A 19,024-nucleotide genomic window follows, 5' to 3' on the forward strand; every position below is an offset into this window, starting at 1 on the left:
GGGACCATCAATTAGAGAAATAAAGGATGCTATCAGGAAATTAAAACACAACCAAGCGGCTGGAGATACCGGCCGAACTTCTCCAGATTAACACGCAACTAATGGCCGAAACACTGCATCCACATTTCAATAATATATGGGAAAGGGAGCGGATCCCAACATCCTGGAAAAAAGCAACCATCATAAAGCTACCGAAGAAAGGAGACCTCAGTGACTGAAACAACTGGCGAGGCATTACCCTGTTGAACACAAGTTACAAGGTACTAGCCACTCTACTGAACGAACGTCTTCAGGAAAAGATCGAGCCAACACTACGAGATGAACAAGGAGGATTCAGACCACACAGGAGCTGCGTAGACCAGGCAAACACACTACGCGCAATAACCGAGAATGGCGCAATAACTGTGGAATGGCTCTCGCCGCTGTACCTCTTGTTCATAGATTTCCAGAAGGCATTCGATTCGGTAGACAGAGCAGCGATATGGAGGGCTCTTGCTGAGCTGGCGGTACTGCACAACGGGAAAATTAGTGCACCCTTCCAGACGAACACAGGCGTCAAGCAAGGATGTCCTCTATCACCACTTCTGTTCAACTTGGTAGTCGACGAAATTATGAGAGAAGTATGCATGGACAGACGCGGAATCACTTGGAACTTCACCCGACATCTAGAAGACTTGGATTACGCGGATGACATATGTCTCTTGGCTCACAAATTCGAAGACATACAAGCCAAAGCTAGGGACCTCGAGATCCGAGCTGGCGCAGTAGGTTTAAAGATCAACGCATCAAAAACGAAAGCTATGCGGATCAACAACTCCAACACAAACAACATCACAATCGGAGATATTCGACTTCGTCGACAGCTTCACATACCTCGGTACTATCATAACATCAAATGGTGGAGTGGAAAGTGATGTGGAGAACCGACTGCGCAAAGCGAGGTCTGCATTGGGAAGACTACACCGAGTATGGAGAAACCAGCAGAAAAACAGAAAAACAAAGCTGCGCATATTCAACTCGTGTGTAAAATCCATACTGCTATAGTGATCGGAGACGTGGATGACCTCTCAAGGGATATTGATGAAGCTGCAGGCTTACATCAACAAGTGCCTGAGAATAATACTTGGGGTATTCTGGCCAGACAGAATATCCAATGAGGACTTATAGCACTGCAAAGGAGAGGTGCCAATCCAGAAACAAATAAAGAAACGGAAATGGAAATGGATTGGCCACGCTCTGAGGAAGGATCCAGGAAGCATCGTAAGAATGGCTCTGAAATGGAACCCACAAGGAAGCAGAAGAGTGGGTCGCCAAAAGATGACCTGGCGCCGTACAGCACTCCTAGAAATATCCCGGGAAAACATCAGCTGGGACACGATAAAACAAACAGCGCCAAATAAAGTTTGGTGAAGATCCCTTGTAGAGGCCCTAAGCTCCCGAGAGGAGTAATAAGGAAAAAAAAATCAAACAAAGTTAAGTCCAAAGTTTAGGGGGCCGTTTCAAATAACCGAATTGTTAGAGCGGAATGTTGACATGATGTTGACATCAGGAAAATTCCGAATAGGCAAATACCAGCTAAGTTTAAAAGAGGTGATAAGGATTTAAGAAATAAAATAGTAATGTAATAATAATGAAAAAAGCCTGTTGAAAGAGACAGTAATAAAATAGTGTAAAAAGAAACTCTACATGTACAGGAAAGAGGTAGTACAGGTGCACTAGATAACATAATGTGAAGAAGGCTTACAGAAGGGTATTTTTTTGTCAAAAGTGTACAACGCAGTGGAGCAGATATCTCCGACCCAATAATGTATATGTCGGGAAACAGTTAGTTCAGGAAAGTACAGAATGCGAAGGGCATAGCAGCAGAGACGGTGATAGTCTCTGCTGATGAGTGAGGTCCGTTGACGAGTTACCGAAAGTCGTGAGATGAAAAGAGATAACGATATAGGCTCGACTCGAGAGAGAGAGAATGCTGCGAAAGCAGGGTTGAGCGTAATGATCGAGGAGAGTAGAATCATTCTGGCTTGGGTAACGTAGGTGAGCGGAACTCGCTGTGCTCGCGCATAAGTAACAAAAGTTTAAAGGACAATGGAGGATATTCCCGGTCATCCGTCATCAGAAGTGGGATCGCCTTCGCCACAAGAGCACAGCTCTGCTCAATATATGGCAGCGCTGGAGGAGCAAAACAAAAATCTCATGGAAATTATAAAAACCATGCAGGCGCCAAGAGCCTCGGCGTCGGATGGGAAAACCACGCACGTGACACTACCCAAATTTAATCCCGATGGCGCTGGAACAGATGCATCAGCATGGTGCATGGTAATACACTCGAAGGCAGCGCCTTAGTAATAGCACTCAGCAAAGCGTTGGAAGGCAGTGCTTCGCAATGGCTGTCCCAGGTTTGCTTTGCTGGCATCACCTGGACCCAATTCAGGGAACTGTTCATTCAGCGATTCGTGGGCATTGAGACAACGGCTGCCGTACTGATTAATGTGTTAAACGGGCATCCCAGATCTGGAGAAAGCTTTGCAGAATATGGCAGTCGCATAGTTACGCTGTTGCTATCCAAGTGGAAGTCGACGGAACTGGAGGAGATTGCGGTGTCAATAGCGTTAGCCCACATGACGCAAATTGACACTAATTTACTGCATTGGGTCTTTACGACGAATGTAACGACGCGCAATGAACTACAGCGGCAGCTGCAAGCTTACGCCTTCAAGAAGCGCAAACACGAATATGATGAAAATTCGTCAAGCTCGGACAAGAAGAAACCACGAATGCAGATGCAGGTGAAATGCCATTATTGTGGAAAGATTGGCCACAAATATGCCCAGTGCCGTGCTCGCATGGAGAGCTCATCGTTCACCAAAGGAAAAAATCAGAGTGGAAGCAGTGGGTCCGGAATAAAGGAGCGTTCAAACATAAGATGCTACAAGTGGGGTGAGGTTGGACATATTGCTTCTGTATGCTCCAAAGGCAGTACTAGTGGACACGGCGAGTACAAGGAGAAGCGCGTCGACATATGTGAAGTTCTTCAGCCCAAAGGTTTATTCCATCAAAGGGGTGAGATCTTTCCATTTTTTTTGACTCTGGCGCCGAGTGTTCCTTGATTAAGGAAAAATTAAGTTACAAAATTGCTGGAAAAAGATTTAATAATTTAATTGTACTAAGAGGAATTGGCGACAATATTGTTAAGAGCCATTTGCAGATTTTGTCTACGATTCAAATATCCGAATTTAATTTAGAAATCGTGTTCCATGTCGTATTAGACAATTATTTAAAGCATGACGTAATGATTGGTCAAGATATATTCCATCTTGGTTTTGGTGTTATGATCGAAACAGACAAACTAAATATTTACAAAACTAAGATTATTAATGCTATACATGAAGATACATCTAATTTTGAAAATTTACTTGATACTAACATAGAATTAAGTGAAATTGATAAATGTAAACTAAAGAACGTATTGCAAAAATACTCTGGCAATTTTATAAATGGAATCCCAACTAAGCGCGTAACCACAGGGGCATTAGAAATTCGTTTGATAGACGAGAATAAAACTGTTCAAAGGCGCCCATATCGACTTAGTGCAGATGATAAGCTATTAGTTAGGGAAAAAATAGACCAAATGATTAAATCCAATGTGATCCGTCCAAGCAATTCGCCATTTGCAAGTCCAATGCTATTAGTTAAAAAGAAAGATGGCAGCGACAGGCTGTGCATTGATTTTCGTGAGCTAAATTCAAACACTGTCTCAGATAAGTACCCGTTGCCATTGATTTCTGATCAGATAGATCGCTTGCGAGGCGGAAAATATTTTTCCACTCTAGACATGGCCAGCGGATTTTATCAAATACCGATTCACCCTAACTCAGCACCCTAAAAAACAGCATTCGTCACCCCAGAGGGTCAGTATGAATTTCTGGTGATGCCATTTGGGCTAAAAAAATGCATCTTCGATATTTCAGCGTGCCATAGTGCGAGCTCTGGGTGACTTAGCCTATTCCTACGTAGTAGTCTATATAGATGATGTGCTGATTGTAGCAGAAACAAAGGAGGAAGCATATGAAAGGTTAGGTATAGTTCTGAGAGTCTTGTCTGAGGCAGGTTTTACATTTAATATAAAGAAGTGCACCTTTCTTCGTACAGGAGTAGAGTACCTAGGATTCTATATTAAAGATAGTGAAATTAAACCGAATCCAAGTAAGATAGAAGCCCTGACTGCTCTGTCGCCACCATCCACTGTAACGCAGTTAAGGCAATTTATAGGCCTGGCATCGTACTTCAGACAATTTGTCCCGCGGTTCTCAGAGCAGATGAAGCCGCTTTATGAGTTCACCTCCAAACTTAAAACGTTTATTTGGAAAGAGGAGCATGAGCAGATCCGACAAAAGATTATCAAAGTACTGACGACTGACCCTGTACTGACAATTTTTGACCCTGAGCTCCAAATCGAATTGCATACAGATGCCAGTGCTGATGGGTATGGCGCAATCTTAATACACAAAATAGACGGTAAACAAAGAGTAGTTGAATATTTTAGCAAACGCACAACAGTATCCGAAGCTAAATATCACTCATATGAGCTAGAAACTTTAGCCGTTTACAATGCAGTGAAGCACTTCAGACATTATCTATATGGTAGAAAATTCACTGTATACACCGATTGCAATTCACTAAAAGCGACACAAAAGAAAGCTGAATTGACCCCAAGAGTACACCGCTGGTGGGGGTATTTACAGGCTTTTGAATTTGTCATTGAGTATAGAAAGGGTAGCCAAATGGCACATGTGGACTTTTTATCGCGCAATCCAATTCCTGTAGTCTCAACTGTCATCCGTAGAGCAGAGGTTCGTGTAGATCTAGCTGCAATAACAAATAATTGGCTGATAGCCGAACAACGAGATGATAGCATAATAAAAATCATGGACCAGTTAAAAAGCGAAGATATAGAGACAGATGTAAAGAAAACTTATGAAATTAGAACTGAGCTATTATATCGCAAGATACAACGTAACGGCATGACTCGTTGTTTACCAGTGATTCCTAAGGCGTTTAGGTGGTCCGTTATAAACCATGTACATGAGGCTATGATGCATTTAGGGTGGCAGAAGACTCTAGACAAGGTCTATGAACAATTCTGGTTCGAACATATGTCTAAATATGTCAAGAAGTTCGTTGAAAATTGTATAACCTGCAAATTATCTAAGCCCCCTTCTGGAAAGGCACAAATGGAACTGCACCCCATACCTAAGATTAGTATACCCTGGCATACTATCCACGTAGACATAAGTGGCAAGCTCAGCGGGAAAAACGACCTGAAGGAATATATCATTGTACAGGTAGATGCATTTACACAGTTTGTTCACTTGTATCACACTCTTAATCTAGACTCAGAAAATTGCATTAAAGCTGTGAAGTCAGGTATATCTTTCTTTGGAGTTCCCAGTCGAATCATCACAGATCAAGGCAGGAGCTTTTCTAGTGGTAAATTCCGTGAATTTTGCTCAACGAATAAAATTGACTTGCACTTAATAGCCACGGGCGCAAGCCGTGCTAATGGACAGGTGGAACGTGTGATGAGCACGCTAAAAGCTATGCTAACTGCTGTAGAAACTAGTGAGCGTTCTTGGCAGGATGCATTGCAAGACATTCAGTTAGCCATGAATTGCTCCACAAATAGAGTTACAAAATCTAGTGCTCTAGAGTTGCTAATAGGGAAAGAGGCTAGGCCTTTTGGTATGCTGAAAATAAATGAAGAAGATAATATAGTGAATAGAGAAAATGCTAGAATAGAAGCTAAAGGAAACATGGACAAAAATGCACAGTACGATAAAGAAAGATTTGATAAGAACAAGGCGAAGGTTATTGCGCATAAGGTAGGGGATCATGTTTTGCTGAAAGCTGAAGAGCGCCATCAGACAAAACTTGATCCCAAGTTTAAGGGTCCGTTTCAAGTAGTCAGAGTGTTAGATGGAGATAGATACGAACTGAAATCTTTAGTCAATAAGCGGATATATAAATACTCTCATGAGTCTCTGAGAGCGCTACCGAATAGACAATTAACCAGCGAATTAACAGGAGAAACACGAGGTAGTGATGAGCCCCAAAATGGGGGAGAGCCTGCGGTTGGCACAAGAGAATGTGCGTCTGTGTCCCAAAAGGGGAAAGAGAATGAAGACGGCCCGAGTGAGTGTGCGTCTGTGTCCCAAGAGGGGAAAGAGAATGAAGACGGCACAAGTGAATGTGCGTCTGTGTCCCAAAAGGGGAGATGTTGACCGAATGGTCTTAGTGACCTGGTGCATATGTTTGCACGACGAATGAAATTGACAAAATTTAAGTTAAGTAAATGATGAATTGTTTAGAAATAAGAATGGAAGCTATTATGGAAGCAGTTATATGGAAGCTATGGGATATAGTCAGCCGATCCTTATGAAATTGGGCATGTCGTAATTTTTTTGCCAAAAATAGCTCTCGTGTAAATCTTGGACATCATCGCCTTGAAAGTCAAGAAGCTGAGAAGCAGTTATGGCCAGACGCAGAACGCTATCGAGACTTTCCCCGCGAGCCTTGCCAAGGCCATCATTGCTGTGGGCAAGGTGAAGGTTGGGTAGTCAGTATGCCGGACATAGCGCTCCTAAGCGAGCCCCATAGGACTGGCTCAGACAACCGCTGGGCAGTTGACCTATCGGGGAAGGCTGCCATCTGGAGCTGCGGCGCAACAGGCGCGACAATGCTTTCAGTGCACAGTGCAGTGGGATTCGTAAGGGCTCAGATAGGTGGGGCATGGCTTTACAGCTGCTACATGGCATCTAACCACCAATGAGTTTGAGCGCATGATGGACTGCCTAGGAAATGATATTAGAGGCCGTTCTGACGTCCTTGTAGCAGGGGACTTCAACGCATGGGCGCAGGACTGGGGCTGCCCGAGGATGAATGCGAGAGGGAGAGTGGTCAGAGAAACCTTTGCCTCACTCGATCTCGTACTGCTGAACGAAGGAAACCAGCACACCTTTAGCAGAGCCGGAGCAGGATCCATCATAGACCTGACGTTCGCAAACCCTTTGCTAGCGACTGACGCTAACTGGAGGATAAGCGGCAGCTTTATGGCCAGCGACCACGAAGCAATATTGTGCTCAATTGGTAGCCCTCAAGAACGACCGAGGGATCCGAATCCACGAGGCTACAGAGTCGGCACGCTCCAGGCGAGGAACTTCACCGAGGCAGCAGGCAGCGCGCGACATCGGCAACGTCTTACCAAGCGGAGCCAACGAAATGGCTGATACCCTGGCTGCTAAGCTGGAGGCAGCGTGCATGGCGAGCATGCAGCGGAGAAGCCGCTACCGTAAAAACCGCGCTCCCGTTTACTGATGGAGCGACGAGATTGGCTCCATCCGAGCTGAGTGCATGAGAGCAAGGAGGCTTATGCAGCGCGTGAGAGGCACCGACGCCTTTGTGGAGCGGCACCTAGCCTTCAAGGACCGACGCAAAGCATTGAAGGTGGCCATCCGAGACAGCAAAAGGAAATGCTTCCTGGAGCTATGCGACTCGGCGGAGGAAAATCCATGGGGCAACTCGTACCGGATAGTGGTGAAGAGGCTGCGCGCAGGAAGCCAGTCCCCCACGGAACCGAACGTACTAAGGACCATAGTGCAAGCACTGTTCCCAGCCGGCAACCAGGTCACCCAGCTTCCCACCCCCGCAGCAGACAATGAAGCGGCTGAGGAGGTAACGGAAGAGGAAGTTCTGGCCATAGGGAGAGGTCTGGCCCCGAACAAAGCACCCGGCCGGATTCGGTTCCTAACCGAGCCCTGAAGCTGGCTCTAGCTCTGCAGCCGGGCAGCTTTGCGGAGCTGTACAATAAATGTATCCGCAAAGGCACTTTTCCCACCAGGTGGAAGGTACAGAAGCTCCTGCTGCTCCCCAAACCAGGGAAACCAAGGGAGGAGGCGTCGTCCTATAAGCCAATCTGCCTGCTGGACACAACGGGCAAGGTCTTCGAGAGGGTGCCATAGAGGAGGCGGGAGGGCTGTCTCCCAAGCAGTATGGGTTCCGGAAGGGAAGGTCTACGGTGGATGCCATAGCAGAGGTGGTCGGCATTGCTTGCAACGCAATTGCGGGAACCAGGTGGGAAGGTGGCTCCAAGCAATACTGCCTGATAGTCTCCCTGGAAATCAGGAACGCCTTCAACACGGCGGACTGGGGCAAAACACTGGCAGCCCTAAGGCGACGTTCCCATGGCCATAATGAACGTCGTCAGTAGCTACTTTAGCTGCAGAGTGCTACTGGTCGACACGGACATGGGCACGGAGTCCTACGACGTTACGGCGGGTGGGTCCCAAGGATCGGTCCTAGGACCGCTGCTGTGGAACGCCATGTATGACGGGAACCTGAGGCTGCAGCTCCCAGCGGGATGCGACGTCATCGGCTTCGCAGACGACGTAGCGTTTGTGATTGTGGCCAAGCACAGGGAGGAAGTGGAGAGAGCGGCGAACAAGGCAATCGAGGCAATGGAGATTTGGCTCCAAAATGCCGGTCTAAGCCTAGCCCCGCAAAAGACCGAAGCGGTGCTGATCCGGGTTGGTGGAATGGCCATAACCTCCCAGCGGGCCATAAAATATCTGGGTGTGATGATCGACGCCCGGCTCTCCTTCCGCGAGCACCTTGAATATATCCAGGGCAAGGCTGCAGCCACTACCAGGGGCCTCGCCAGGATCCTTCTAAACACCAAAGGCCCCAAGCAGAACAGGAGAAGGCTCCTCGTGAGCGTTGCCTCGGCGCAAATTTTGTATGCAGCGCCCATCTGGGCTGAAGCGATGAATACGCCCAGCTACAGGAGAGGGGTAGATGCAGTTTACAGGCTTGGTGCTATAAGAGTCGCGTCCGGCTTCAGGACAGTCTCCGACGACGCCATTCTGGTTATTGCGGGGATGGTCCCGCTGAAGGAGCGCGCTCGAGAGCTCAAGGAGCTTAAGGGAACCCGTGCTCGCAATGAGGGTGCCGGCGGCACCCCCAATACAGCTGCAAGGGAGTATGCCAAGGAGAGGTCGCTCACAGCCTGGCGGGATTGCTGGGACGCTGACCCAGGTCTTGAGTGGACATGGCTGCTTCCGGCAATACCTGAAGCGTTTTGGCCACGCGGAGGAGAACTGGTGCCCGAAGTGCGGGAGATCGATAGTCGAGGACGCCAGGCACGTTGTCTTTGAGGGCCGCCGGTTTGCACGAGAGCGCCACCGACTGGAGACGACGGCGGCCGATCAATCCACCCAGGAAACCTTGTGGAGGTAATGCTGGAGAACCAGATGCTCTGGGACGCAGTAGCATATTTTGCTGCAGCGTTAATGCAGAGGCTCAGGAGCTTCGAGCAGGAGAGGTGGTAGAGTGGAGAGTTGGGGCCTGTGGCGGGCGAAACAATGCCTAGCGGTCGTCCCGCCCGTTCTCAAGCCCTCACTATCCATCATCCATGAACAACCACCTTCCCCCCCGTTATTATGGTTATATTTATGTTAAGTATGTTAATTTTTTGTCGAGACTAATAAAGCAAAAGAATACAAAAATCATATCAACTCAGGAGGTGATCCTGGTCAAGAATACATATACTTTATAGGGTCGGAGATGTGTCCTTCACTGCGATGCACACTTTTGGACAAAATTATAATACCATCTGCAAGGGTATAAACATTGAAAATAAAAATTATTTTTTCAATTTTCAACGAGTACCGACATTCGAATTTTTAAATTAAGAAAAACCGAAATAAGAAAGTTTTTTCGCTCAGCTCAGCACTGCTTTCATGGTTGTTTTATGCTTACGCATCAGCATTAGATTAAATCTGCAGCAATAGATTATTTTCAGATTAAATCTTCCATTTAGACTTTTCACCTCATTGCATATTCCTCAAAAACTCAAAGAGCAATCATATTTTCCAACATAATCATTTTGCTTTAACCATGCACGTTCACTTATCAATAACCAAAGAAATAAATTAGAAAAGGTAATTTTGTAAACAAACTACTTCACAGATCGCGCTCAAACTTTACTTAGTAATGCAGAACAGTGTTAGCAACATTGTTTGGTCATTGAGCGTTTTCAATGCCGTAAATAAAAAATCAGAATTTAATTAGGTTCAACGCTATAAGCTTTATTCAGGCCGCATATGAAATTAGGATTTATGAGGATATATGAACACTATGGGAAATCCAATCTAGGATGCGAGCGCAGTAAGAAGATGAACGAGAGTGGCGCCAACCTTCCAGAATAGGCTGAGCGGATGCTCGCTAACTTTAAACGCCGAATTAGCAAAGCCGAGCGGCCGAAAGAGAGTCGGCTTGCGACCAACAAAACATCAGTTACTAATTAATTTTTGTGTTTAAATTAGTTGCTTGCTGCTTGACCCGACAAACATAACAAAAAAAAAAATGTCCGAAATCGGTTTAGCACAGGCGTTTTAATTAATCCAGTCCCGGTATTTTTTTGACAGAAGGTATATACCTAGGAAGAAAAACAGCAGCTCCGATCACAACCGAACTTGATAACTTGCAACAAGCATCTTATATCGACGAAGGATTAAATTCAATGCTGATAATCTTAGCACAATTTTTGCAATATGCATTTTGGGTCATTGCTTTGCGAAAGCGGCTGGCTTATTTTAGAGGCAGGCTTATTCAACAACATAAACGACTCTTATTTTTTTATTCGATTGCCTTATTGCCTATAATTTCTTAGCCTATCTTAGAAAATACCTATTATTTTTTTTATTTTTGTTTATTTTTTGTTAAGTGTATTCTTTTGTATTGTTTTGAGATAGATTACACAGTGCGACAGTGATATGGAACTTTTGAAGAGACCTGTGAAAAGCGTTATAACTTCAACAATTTTCAACATAATTTCCTAATGAAATTGGTCTCGTTTTATTCAGAAATAACAAGACAATATTGATATAAGTCAAAAATTATACCATTTCTTGGAAGTTGTACCGAAAAAATGGCGTCAAAGTCCAAAAAACACAAAAAATCAAAAATTTCAGTTTCTTGCGTAAAAAGTTTATCCTTTTTGTTGAAATAAATGAAAGATCTATTTTTTTTCAAAAGCTACAACGTAAAAATTTTTTAAGCGGTTTAAAATTACGCGCTTTGGAATTTTTAAGAGCAAAAAGGTTCCGAAAAACCGTTTTTTCTAAATAAATCAAGGTTTTGAGTGTGTATAAAAAATTTCAAATACGGTTTTATTCTATATTCGACCTAATAAACAATTCCTACTAGGTCTCTTCAAAAGTTCCTCCAAATTTTTTTTGTCGCACTGTGTTATGGGATTGAATTCTATAAATAATATTCAGTTTTAAGTAAATCTACTATAAAATAAAAAAAAAAATAGAATCATATTAACAATTTCTTAATATTTCGTCTAATTCATTTTGTTTAAAATTTTTATTGCTTTCCTTGTTTAACTCATTCTATTTTGTTTAATTTTATTTTCTTTTCATATTTAGGTTCAGTGCTAATCAAAATGATGCCAATTGTCCAAATGGAACGCGGTGAGTTCATACCCCAATCCTTTGGATTAATAAGAATTTCCTAAGAATTTACATAGACAAGATTATACCACTAAAAATCTATAAAATTTAAATGATACGAATAGGTAAGGCTTCGAAGGTTCGTAGTTATAGTTTATATATTTTTTTGATCAATTGGGAATCATATTTTGTTAATAATTTTTAGCATATGATTATTTTTTCTTTTCAGTAACAAGTAATTAAAATTATTTTTACAGACTAACTCACCCAAACATTGTGCAACTTCTGGAGACGTTTGAGGATAAATTGAAGGTGTACCTAGTAATGGAACTGTATGTGCATCTTAATTATTTATTACGCTACGTAACCCAGAAAACGACTAATTCTTTTTTGCGAGTTTTGCAGGGTAACTGGAGGTGAACTATTTGATCGCATTGTAGAGAAAGGATCTTACACTGAAAAAGATGCTTCTCACCTTGTAAGACAAATACTAGAAGCCGTTGACTATATGCACGAGCAAGGTGTTGTCCATCGTGATTTAAAGGTAATTTTAAGTTGAATTTATAAATTATTTTAAAACCATTTTAACAATAATTTACGGTTTGACGTGTAGAACAAAGTAGTAAGATATCGCGTTAAAAAATCTATAATTTTGCCCTGCGCATGACTTAAACGGGAAAATGGCTGGAACGGGTTAAAGTCAGTTAATATAGATTATGGTATTTAAAGGTGATTTTCTGTGGAAGCACTTCCGCCATGTCGTTCAAGGGTATCACTGCACATTGGGCTGAAACGCCGATTTTGCGGCATAAAATCCAAAATTATTTTGTTAAATAAAAAAATTTGTTTTTTTCGAAATTCCGTTAAAAAACTTTTGCACCATTATAAAAATATTTTTCAAATTTTTGCGACCATCCCTGGATTTTAAGTAGCAATTTAAAGTCAGCTGATTGTGCCTGGTTATCTTCCACGTGGTCAAAGTTTGTTGCACTATAATTTTTAATCTTAAGTATGGAAAATATTCATCAAGTTATTCTACATAACTACTGATTTGTTGTATTTAGTTGATTTATATTAACATGTTTTATATCGATCGTAACCCCAAAAATTCTGTGTTTCGTAAGTTAGAACTAATGATATTACGTCGTATTGCAAATGAGGTTTATGTGTTAATCTACATATGTATATTGGAATAAAAGTTAACGCCTTTTGCCGGCTATTTATCTGTTTTGTAATACAAAAAAATTATTTTTTACCCTTGCAGATGGTATTATAATTTTGGTCAAAAGTGTGCAACGCAGTGAAGGAGACATCTCCGACCATATACATATATATTCTTGATCAGGATCACCTCCTAAGTGGATATAAGCATGTCCATCTGTCCGTCTGTCTGTCGGTCTGTCTGTTTCTACGCAAACTAGTCCCTCTGTTTCAAAGCTATCGACTCAGTTTAAAGCTTGAAACTTTGCACACACCCGTGTTTCTTTCGCACTCAGTTTATAAGTCTGAGCTGCCGGGATAAGCCGATTATATCCTCTAGCTGCCATATAACTGAACGATCGGAAGTAACCCAACTTTCGTTTTTTTGAAGATAGAAAACTGAAACGTAGTATAGATTATATTTTTGTTCAGTGAACTCGACCTACCAAATTTTATAAGGATCGGCTGACTATATCTTATAGCTGCCATATAACTGAACGATCGGAAATTGTTTTTGGTAGAAATACCAACTTTGGTATTTTTGAAGATAGAAGCTTGGGACTTTTTTAGATTTTGTATTGTAATGATATAATGATACATATATTGTATGATATGACTATAACTTCGGTGTTTTTAGAGTTAGAGAGCTTAGATTTCGTACAAATTGAATTTTTGGCATACCAAAGTTCATAAGCATCGGCCAACTACACCCTATAGCTTCCATATAAGTGAACAATCGGAAATGTCCCAACTTTTGTGTTTTTAAAGATTATATTTTTGGTCAGTTGGTCTAAGCTACCAAGTTTCATAATAAGCGGCTGACTATATCTTATAGCTGCCATACAACTGAAAGATCGGAAATGTCCGTCTGTCTGTCTGTTTCTACGCGAACTAGGCTACGCGAACTGCACACATCCTTCTTTCCTTTGCACGCAGTATATAAGTCGGAACGACCCGGATCGGCCGACTGTATCCTATAGCAGCCATATAACAGTATAACATATATAGCAGTGTTTTTTGAGTTAGAGAGTTCAAATTTTACAAGAAAGCTATTTTTGGCAAATACGACATACAATAATACGACATGCCAAATTTCATAAGGATCGGCCGACTATATCTTATAGCTGCCATATAACTGAACGATCAGAAGTGACCCAATTTTTGTGTTTTGAAGATAGAAAGCTGAAACTTAGTACAGATTCAATGTTTCTTCAGTTGATTCGACCTACCAAATTTCATAAGGATCGGCCGACTATTTCCTTTAGCTGCCATATAAATGAACGATCGGAGGTGACTCAATTTTTGTATTTTTGAAGATAGAAAGCAGGAACTTAGTGCAGATTCTATTTTTGGTCAGTTGATCCAACCTACCAAATTTTATAACGATCGGCTGACTATATCTTATAGCTTCCATATAACTGAACGATCGGAAATGGTTTTTGGTAGAAATACCAACTTTGGTATATTTGAAGAAATATGTTTGGACTTTTTTTAGATTTTGTATTTTAATAAATTGGGTTATATTAAAGCTATGGACTTGAAACTTTTCACACACTTTCTTTCCTTTGCACGCAGTACATAAGTCGGAACGACCGGGATCGGTCGACTATATCCTATAGCTGCCATATAACTGATTGATCGGAAATGACCCATAGTGCAATTCACACAATTCGACATGGCGACAACGCTCTTGTGAGCGGGAGCATTGTCCTGGTGCGGCCTTTTTTTCTTCAGCTCCGAATCAAGTCGTCCCAAGAGATTGGAATAGTATTCTCCCGTAATTGTTCTCCCTTTTTCCAGATAATCCACATGAATTACACCTCGGGCATCTCAGAAAACCGTTGCCATCACCTTGTTGGCCGACAAACCGATCTTGCTTTTTTCGGTGCCGTTTCTCCAGTAAAAATCCATTGCTTTGACTGTTCCATACTCTCTGTTGTATGGGGATGAATCCAGGTTTGTCAACAGTCACAAAACGACGAAAAAATTCTTTTTTGTTTGCGTTAAGCAATGCCAAACTCTCCTTCGCAATGTGCAAGCGGTTGCGTTTATTTTCCATTGTGAGCAACCGCGGCACCCATCTTGACGATGTGTAAACATTTTACATTTGTGTAAAATGTTTCCAACGCGTTCCACAGAAATGTTTAGAGCATTTGCAATCTCTCGCAGCTTGATTTGGCGATCATCCAATATCATTCCATGGACTTTATCCACAATTTCTGGTGTTATCACCTCTCTGGGCGATCATCGTCAAAAATGCTTGTCCGCCCACGTTTAAATTCAGCAGTCCAATGTTTTATTGTTGAAAACGATGGAGCTGAATCCTTATAAACTTTGTCTAACTCCTTTTTAATATCGTCGTTGGATTTCTCTTTTAAAAACAGAAATCTTATGACTTAAATCTTATATTCGATTTTATTCATGTTGACGACAATGCAAATGTGAATGCGCTAAAAGTCCCGCCAAAATTACCAGCGTTGATAAAACCGCATGAAACTTTCACAGTAATCAGCTGATAGAAAACACAAATCGAATAAAATATTAACGAATTAAGAAAAAAATGTTTTTTTTTGTAAGGCAGATGTCAGGTCAAGCAGCAGCACGGCGTTTAATGTTTATGTTTAAATAATGTTTATGTAATGTTTAGTGTAATGATTAGTGTAATGTTTATTTATTAGGCCTAAGTTTGTACAAAAGCTTTGTTGATCGCAAGCCAACTCTCTCTCGGCCGCTCGACTCAACGGGCTTTCTATAGAGAGTTTTAGCTCGGCAATGTCTAGGTCAGGCCGCCCTCTCCATTTTCGAGAGCTTTAGCTCGAGGTGACTTGTCGGGCCTCTCTCTGTATTTACTTGAGTCCCTGCATGCACCATAAGCTGGTCTATCTGCGGATCATCCGGCTTCATCTGCATGCAGGAATAAACATTTGTAACGTTCAAAATTAACAAATTCGTTTTTTTATTTACGGCATTGAAAACGCTCAATGACCAAACAACAGACTTTTTATCAGCCTAAACTCGTACGTACTTAAAAACTAGTAGAGCTAACAATTTGAATAGTTTGAATAAAATAAATAATAACAAACTGCCTGTTGAAAAAATTAATAAACCCCAAAATACATATCGACGCATTTCCGCAAAAGTGTCGTATGTTGAAAAATCCAATTTTACAGGAAAAGCTTTTTTTTATTTAATCTCTTGCAAACAATAAGCAAAATCATAATATGTTTAAGCGATTAGAAAGCGGTTATTATATTTCTTTATTTTTGTGCGTTTGAAGTATTTCCATGCAAAAAATTTGTGTATGGACATACGATAATTTCGCGCGCACATTGAAAATCACTGTAACATACGATAAAATTGAAACTTAATTTTTATCGGAACTATAGGGTGTTTAGTTATAATATTTCACAGGGTAGTGAGACAATAGGTGCCTAACAATTTTGCATTAAAATCTCAATTTCGAAAAAGAGCGACTTACGATACTTTTGCGGAAATGCGTCGATATATCCACATCACATCATCCACATCACATCACCCCCTTTTACCCCTCGTTCGTTTTTCGCCTAACAAAATAGTTAAATTTAATGCAGCCAAACATTTATTTGTATACAAATATGTGTACATACACTGACGAGCAAAACTGTAACACGAGTTCAATGTTTCAACTTTAAAGGATTTCTAGATTCTATACCAAGAGCGTCCATCTGACTCGAAGCGATGCGGTCACCAAGGAATGTGCGAAAAACCGTCAAACACGGTGGTGGTTCCAACATGGTTCGGGGATGAATTCATTTAAATGGAGTTGGTCCTTTAGTATTAATCGATGGGATAATGCGAAAGGAGCAATATCTAGCCATTTTACAAGAGAATCTTCCGAAGGTTATTGAGAATATGGGTCTTTTTGCACAAAAATGCGTTTTCAAGGAAAGGCAACGACCCGAAGCACACGTCCATAATGGTGAAAAATAAGATTGCAAAACAGAAATTTCAATCTATGAAGTGGCTACCACAATCTCCCGACATGACTCCAATAAAAAAACTTGTGGAGTCCTGTGAAATCGGAGCAGTTGAAATATGCAGTTCCTTCAAGTAAAGTGATGGAGTTGTGGGAACGGACACAGGACATATGGAATGCTGTTCCACCGGAAATGGTACAACGGTATACCCAAAGTATGTCTAATCCCATAGAAAAGTCAGCTCTTCCAAAAAGTCCAAAGGAATGTGGACTCATTATTAAAAAAAATAAATAAAAATATTTGTTAAAAAAAATAACCAGAGTGCAAAACTGTAACATCTGACTTTTTTTACCGTTTGGCGTCATATTTTGAAATATTGAACTCGTGTTACAGTTTTGCTCGTCAGTGTATATAATACATATTTACATGCATATATAATTTGGCGTACATACAAATACTTTATTCATCGGAAAATTTGTCGTTTTCGCTTCAACCGTTGTCCGCTGCTATATTTATATGTATGTATGTATATGCATTAGTTTGGCGCATTTTATTTTAACGGAACCGTTAAACCGCAAAAATTGGTTGGGTATACTTATTATACCCTTGCAGAGGGTATTATAATTTTGTCCAAAAGTGTGCAACGCAGTGAAGGAGACATCTCCGACCCTATAAAGTATATATATTCTTGATCAGGATCACCTCCTGAGTTGATATGAGCATGTCCGTCTGTCCGTCTGTCTGTCTGTCTGTCTGTCTGTTTCTACGCGAACTAGTCTCTCAGTTTTAAAGCTATCGTCTTGAAACTTTGCACACACCCTTCTTTCCTTTGCACGCAGTATATAAGTCGGAACGACCGGGATCGGCCGACTATATCCTATAGCTGCCATATAACTGATTGATCGGAAATGGTATAACTTTGGTGTTTTTAGAGTTAGAATTTGACATGAGTGCTATTTTTGGCAAAACATTACGACATGCCAAATTTCATAAGGATCGGCCGACTATATCTTATAGCTGCCATATAACTGAACGATCGGAAATGACCCAACTTTCGTTTTTTTGAAGATAGAAAGCTGAAATTTAATACAGATTCTATTTTTGGTCAGTTGATCCAACGTACCAAATTTCATAAGGATCGGCCGACTATATCCTATAGCTGCCATATAACTGAACGATCGGAAATGACCCAACTTTCGTGTTTTTGAAGATAGAAAGCTGGAACTTGGTACAGATTAAATTTTGATCCATCCTACCAAATTTCATAAGGATCGGCCAACTATATCCGATGTTTTATTCGGATATATTCGCTATATTCGACTGCTAATTAATTAATTATTTATTTTCATTTTTTCGATAGATATTAATTAATTATTTTTTCGTTTTTTGTCAGATATTAGGTTAGGTTGAGGCGGCGATGCGGGGCCAGTCACTGACACCCCCATCCACTTGATCCACTAGGGCTCCTTGTGGTACCGCGCAGGCAGAGGTCTTACCAGGGGACCTCCCCCCTCCTATCTGCTAATGGGCCCAAAATTATGCTATTATTCCTGATTTACGAATGAAGGCTACGAGTCTGCGTGGCGCGATCTCCGCGAGGTCTGTTAGGTTCGTGAGTGCTGCTGCGCCCAAGAATTTGAGTCGGCTGCGCCCTAGCGCAGGGCACTGACACAGGAAGTGTGCGACTGTCTCATTCTCTTCCACAACTCCTGCAGTAGTCATAGTGCATAGTAGTCATATTAACCAGTGCCCCGTGATGGCCTTGACTGCCAGACTGCAGTCCTGCCTATTGAGGGCGATAAGCATCATTGATCTCTTCTTAGAGCGGATAGGCCATATCATTTGTGAATTCCTGCAGTTTTGGAGATTTTTCCATTTCCTCAGTGATGCGCGGTCAAAGTGATCCCTGCATTTTAGCCTACACGTACCTAAGGGGATACCTTCTGGTTCCTTCTCCGGAAGGAGAGGATTGGTAGTACCTGCTCTTGCTAGTTCGTCGGCGGCGCAATTACCCTCGTGATCCCTATGTCCAGGCAACCATATGAGGTGGATGTCATGCTGCTCTGCCATCTCGTTAAGAGATCTGCGACAGTCATTTACTGTCCTAGAGTTTGATGAGAATCCGTCAAATGCTTTGAGTGCCGCTTGACTGTCTGAGAAGGTACAGATTGTTTCTTGATTGCCAGTAAGTGCGGGGGATCTGAGTGCTTCCTCGATAGCTATTACTTCTGCTTGGAACACACTACAGTGGTCGGGGAGTCTGAAGGACTCATTTAGACACAGCCGTTCGCAATGGAAACCGCCTCGCACCTGGCCATTCAATTTTGAACCGTCTGTGTAAATATGAAGGGAACC

The 19,024-nt window shown here is 41.9% G+C and overlaps 2 protein-coding genes across 8 annotated transcripts in view; both read left to right on the forward strand.

The window, feature by feature from the left end:
- The window catches only part of CaMKI (Calcium/calmodulin-dependent protein kinase I), a 133,569-nt gene that overhangs the window by 42,735 nt on the left and 71,810 nt on the right, over positions 1-19,024 (forward strand). For 5 of the 7 annotated variants that reach the window (XR_011443484.1, XM_070282328.1, XM_043213540.2 and 2 more), the window contains exons 4-6: positions 11,490-11,534; positions 11,771-11,845; positions 11,919-12,057. Coding sequence is in view for 6 of the 7 variants with exons in the window: in XM_070282328.1 (XP_070138429.1) it covers positions 11,490-11,534; positions 11,771-11,845; positions 11,919-12,057 (259 nt within the window). In the remaining variant the exon portion in view is untranslated. The remainder of the gene's footprint in view (positions 1-11,489; positions 11,535-11,770; positions 11,846-11,918; positions 12,058-19,024) is intronic. The other 2 variants (XM_070282330.1, XM_070282329.1) reach the window with 2 other exon arrangements.
- Positions 2,310-3,110, forward strand: LOC138926865 (uncharacterized). The gene has a single exon (XM_070282457.1). It carries the CDS (start codon positions 2,310-2,312, stop codon positions 3,108-3,110), a length of 801 nt encoding a protein of 266 aa, XP_070138558.1.

This window comes from Drosophila bipectinata, chromosome 4 (genome assembly GCF_030179905.1).
Source record: "Drosophila bipectinata strain 14024-0381.07 chromosome 4, DbipHiC1v2, whole genome shotgun sequence".
NCBI classification, from domain to species: domain Eukaryota; kingdom Metazoa; phylum Arthropoda; class Insecta; order Diptera; family Drosophilidae; genus Drosophila; species Drosophila bipectinata.

What these genes read in the sequence shown, in the direction of transcription:
- LOC138926865 (XM_070282457.1), top strand. Translation starts at nt 2,310, where the DNA reads ATGGTGCATGGTAATACACTCGAAGGCAGCGCCTTAGTAATAGCACTC.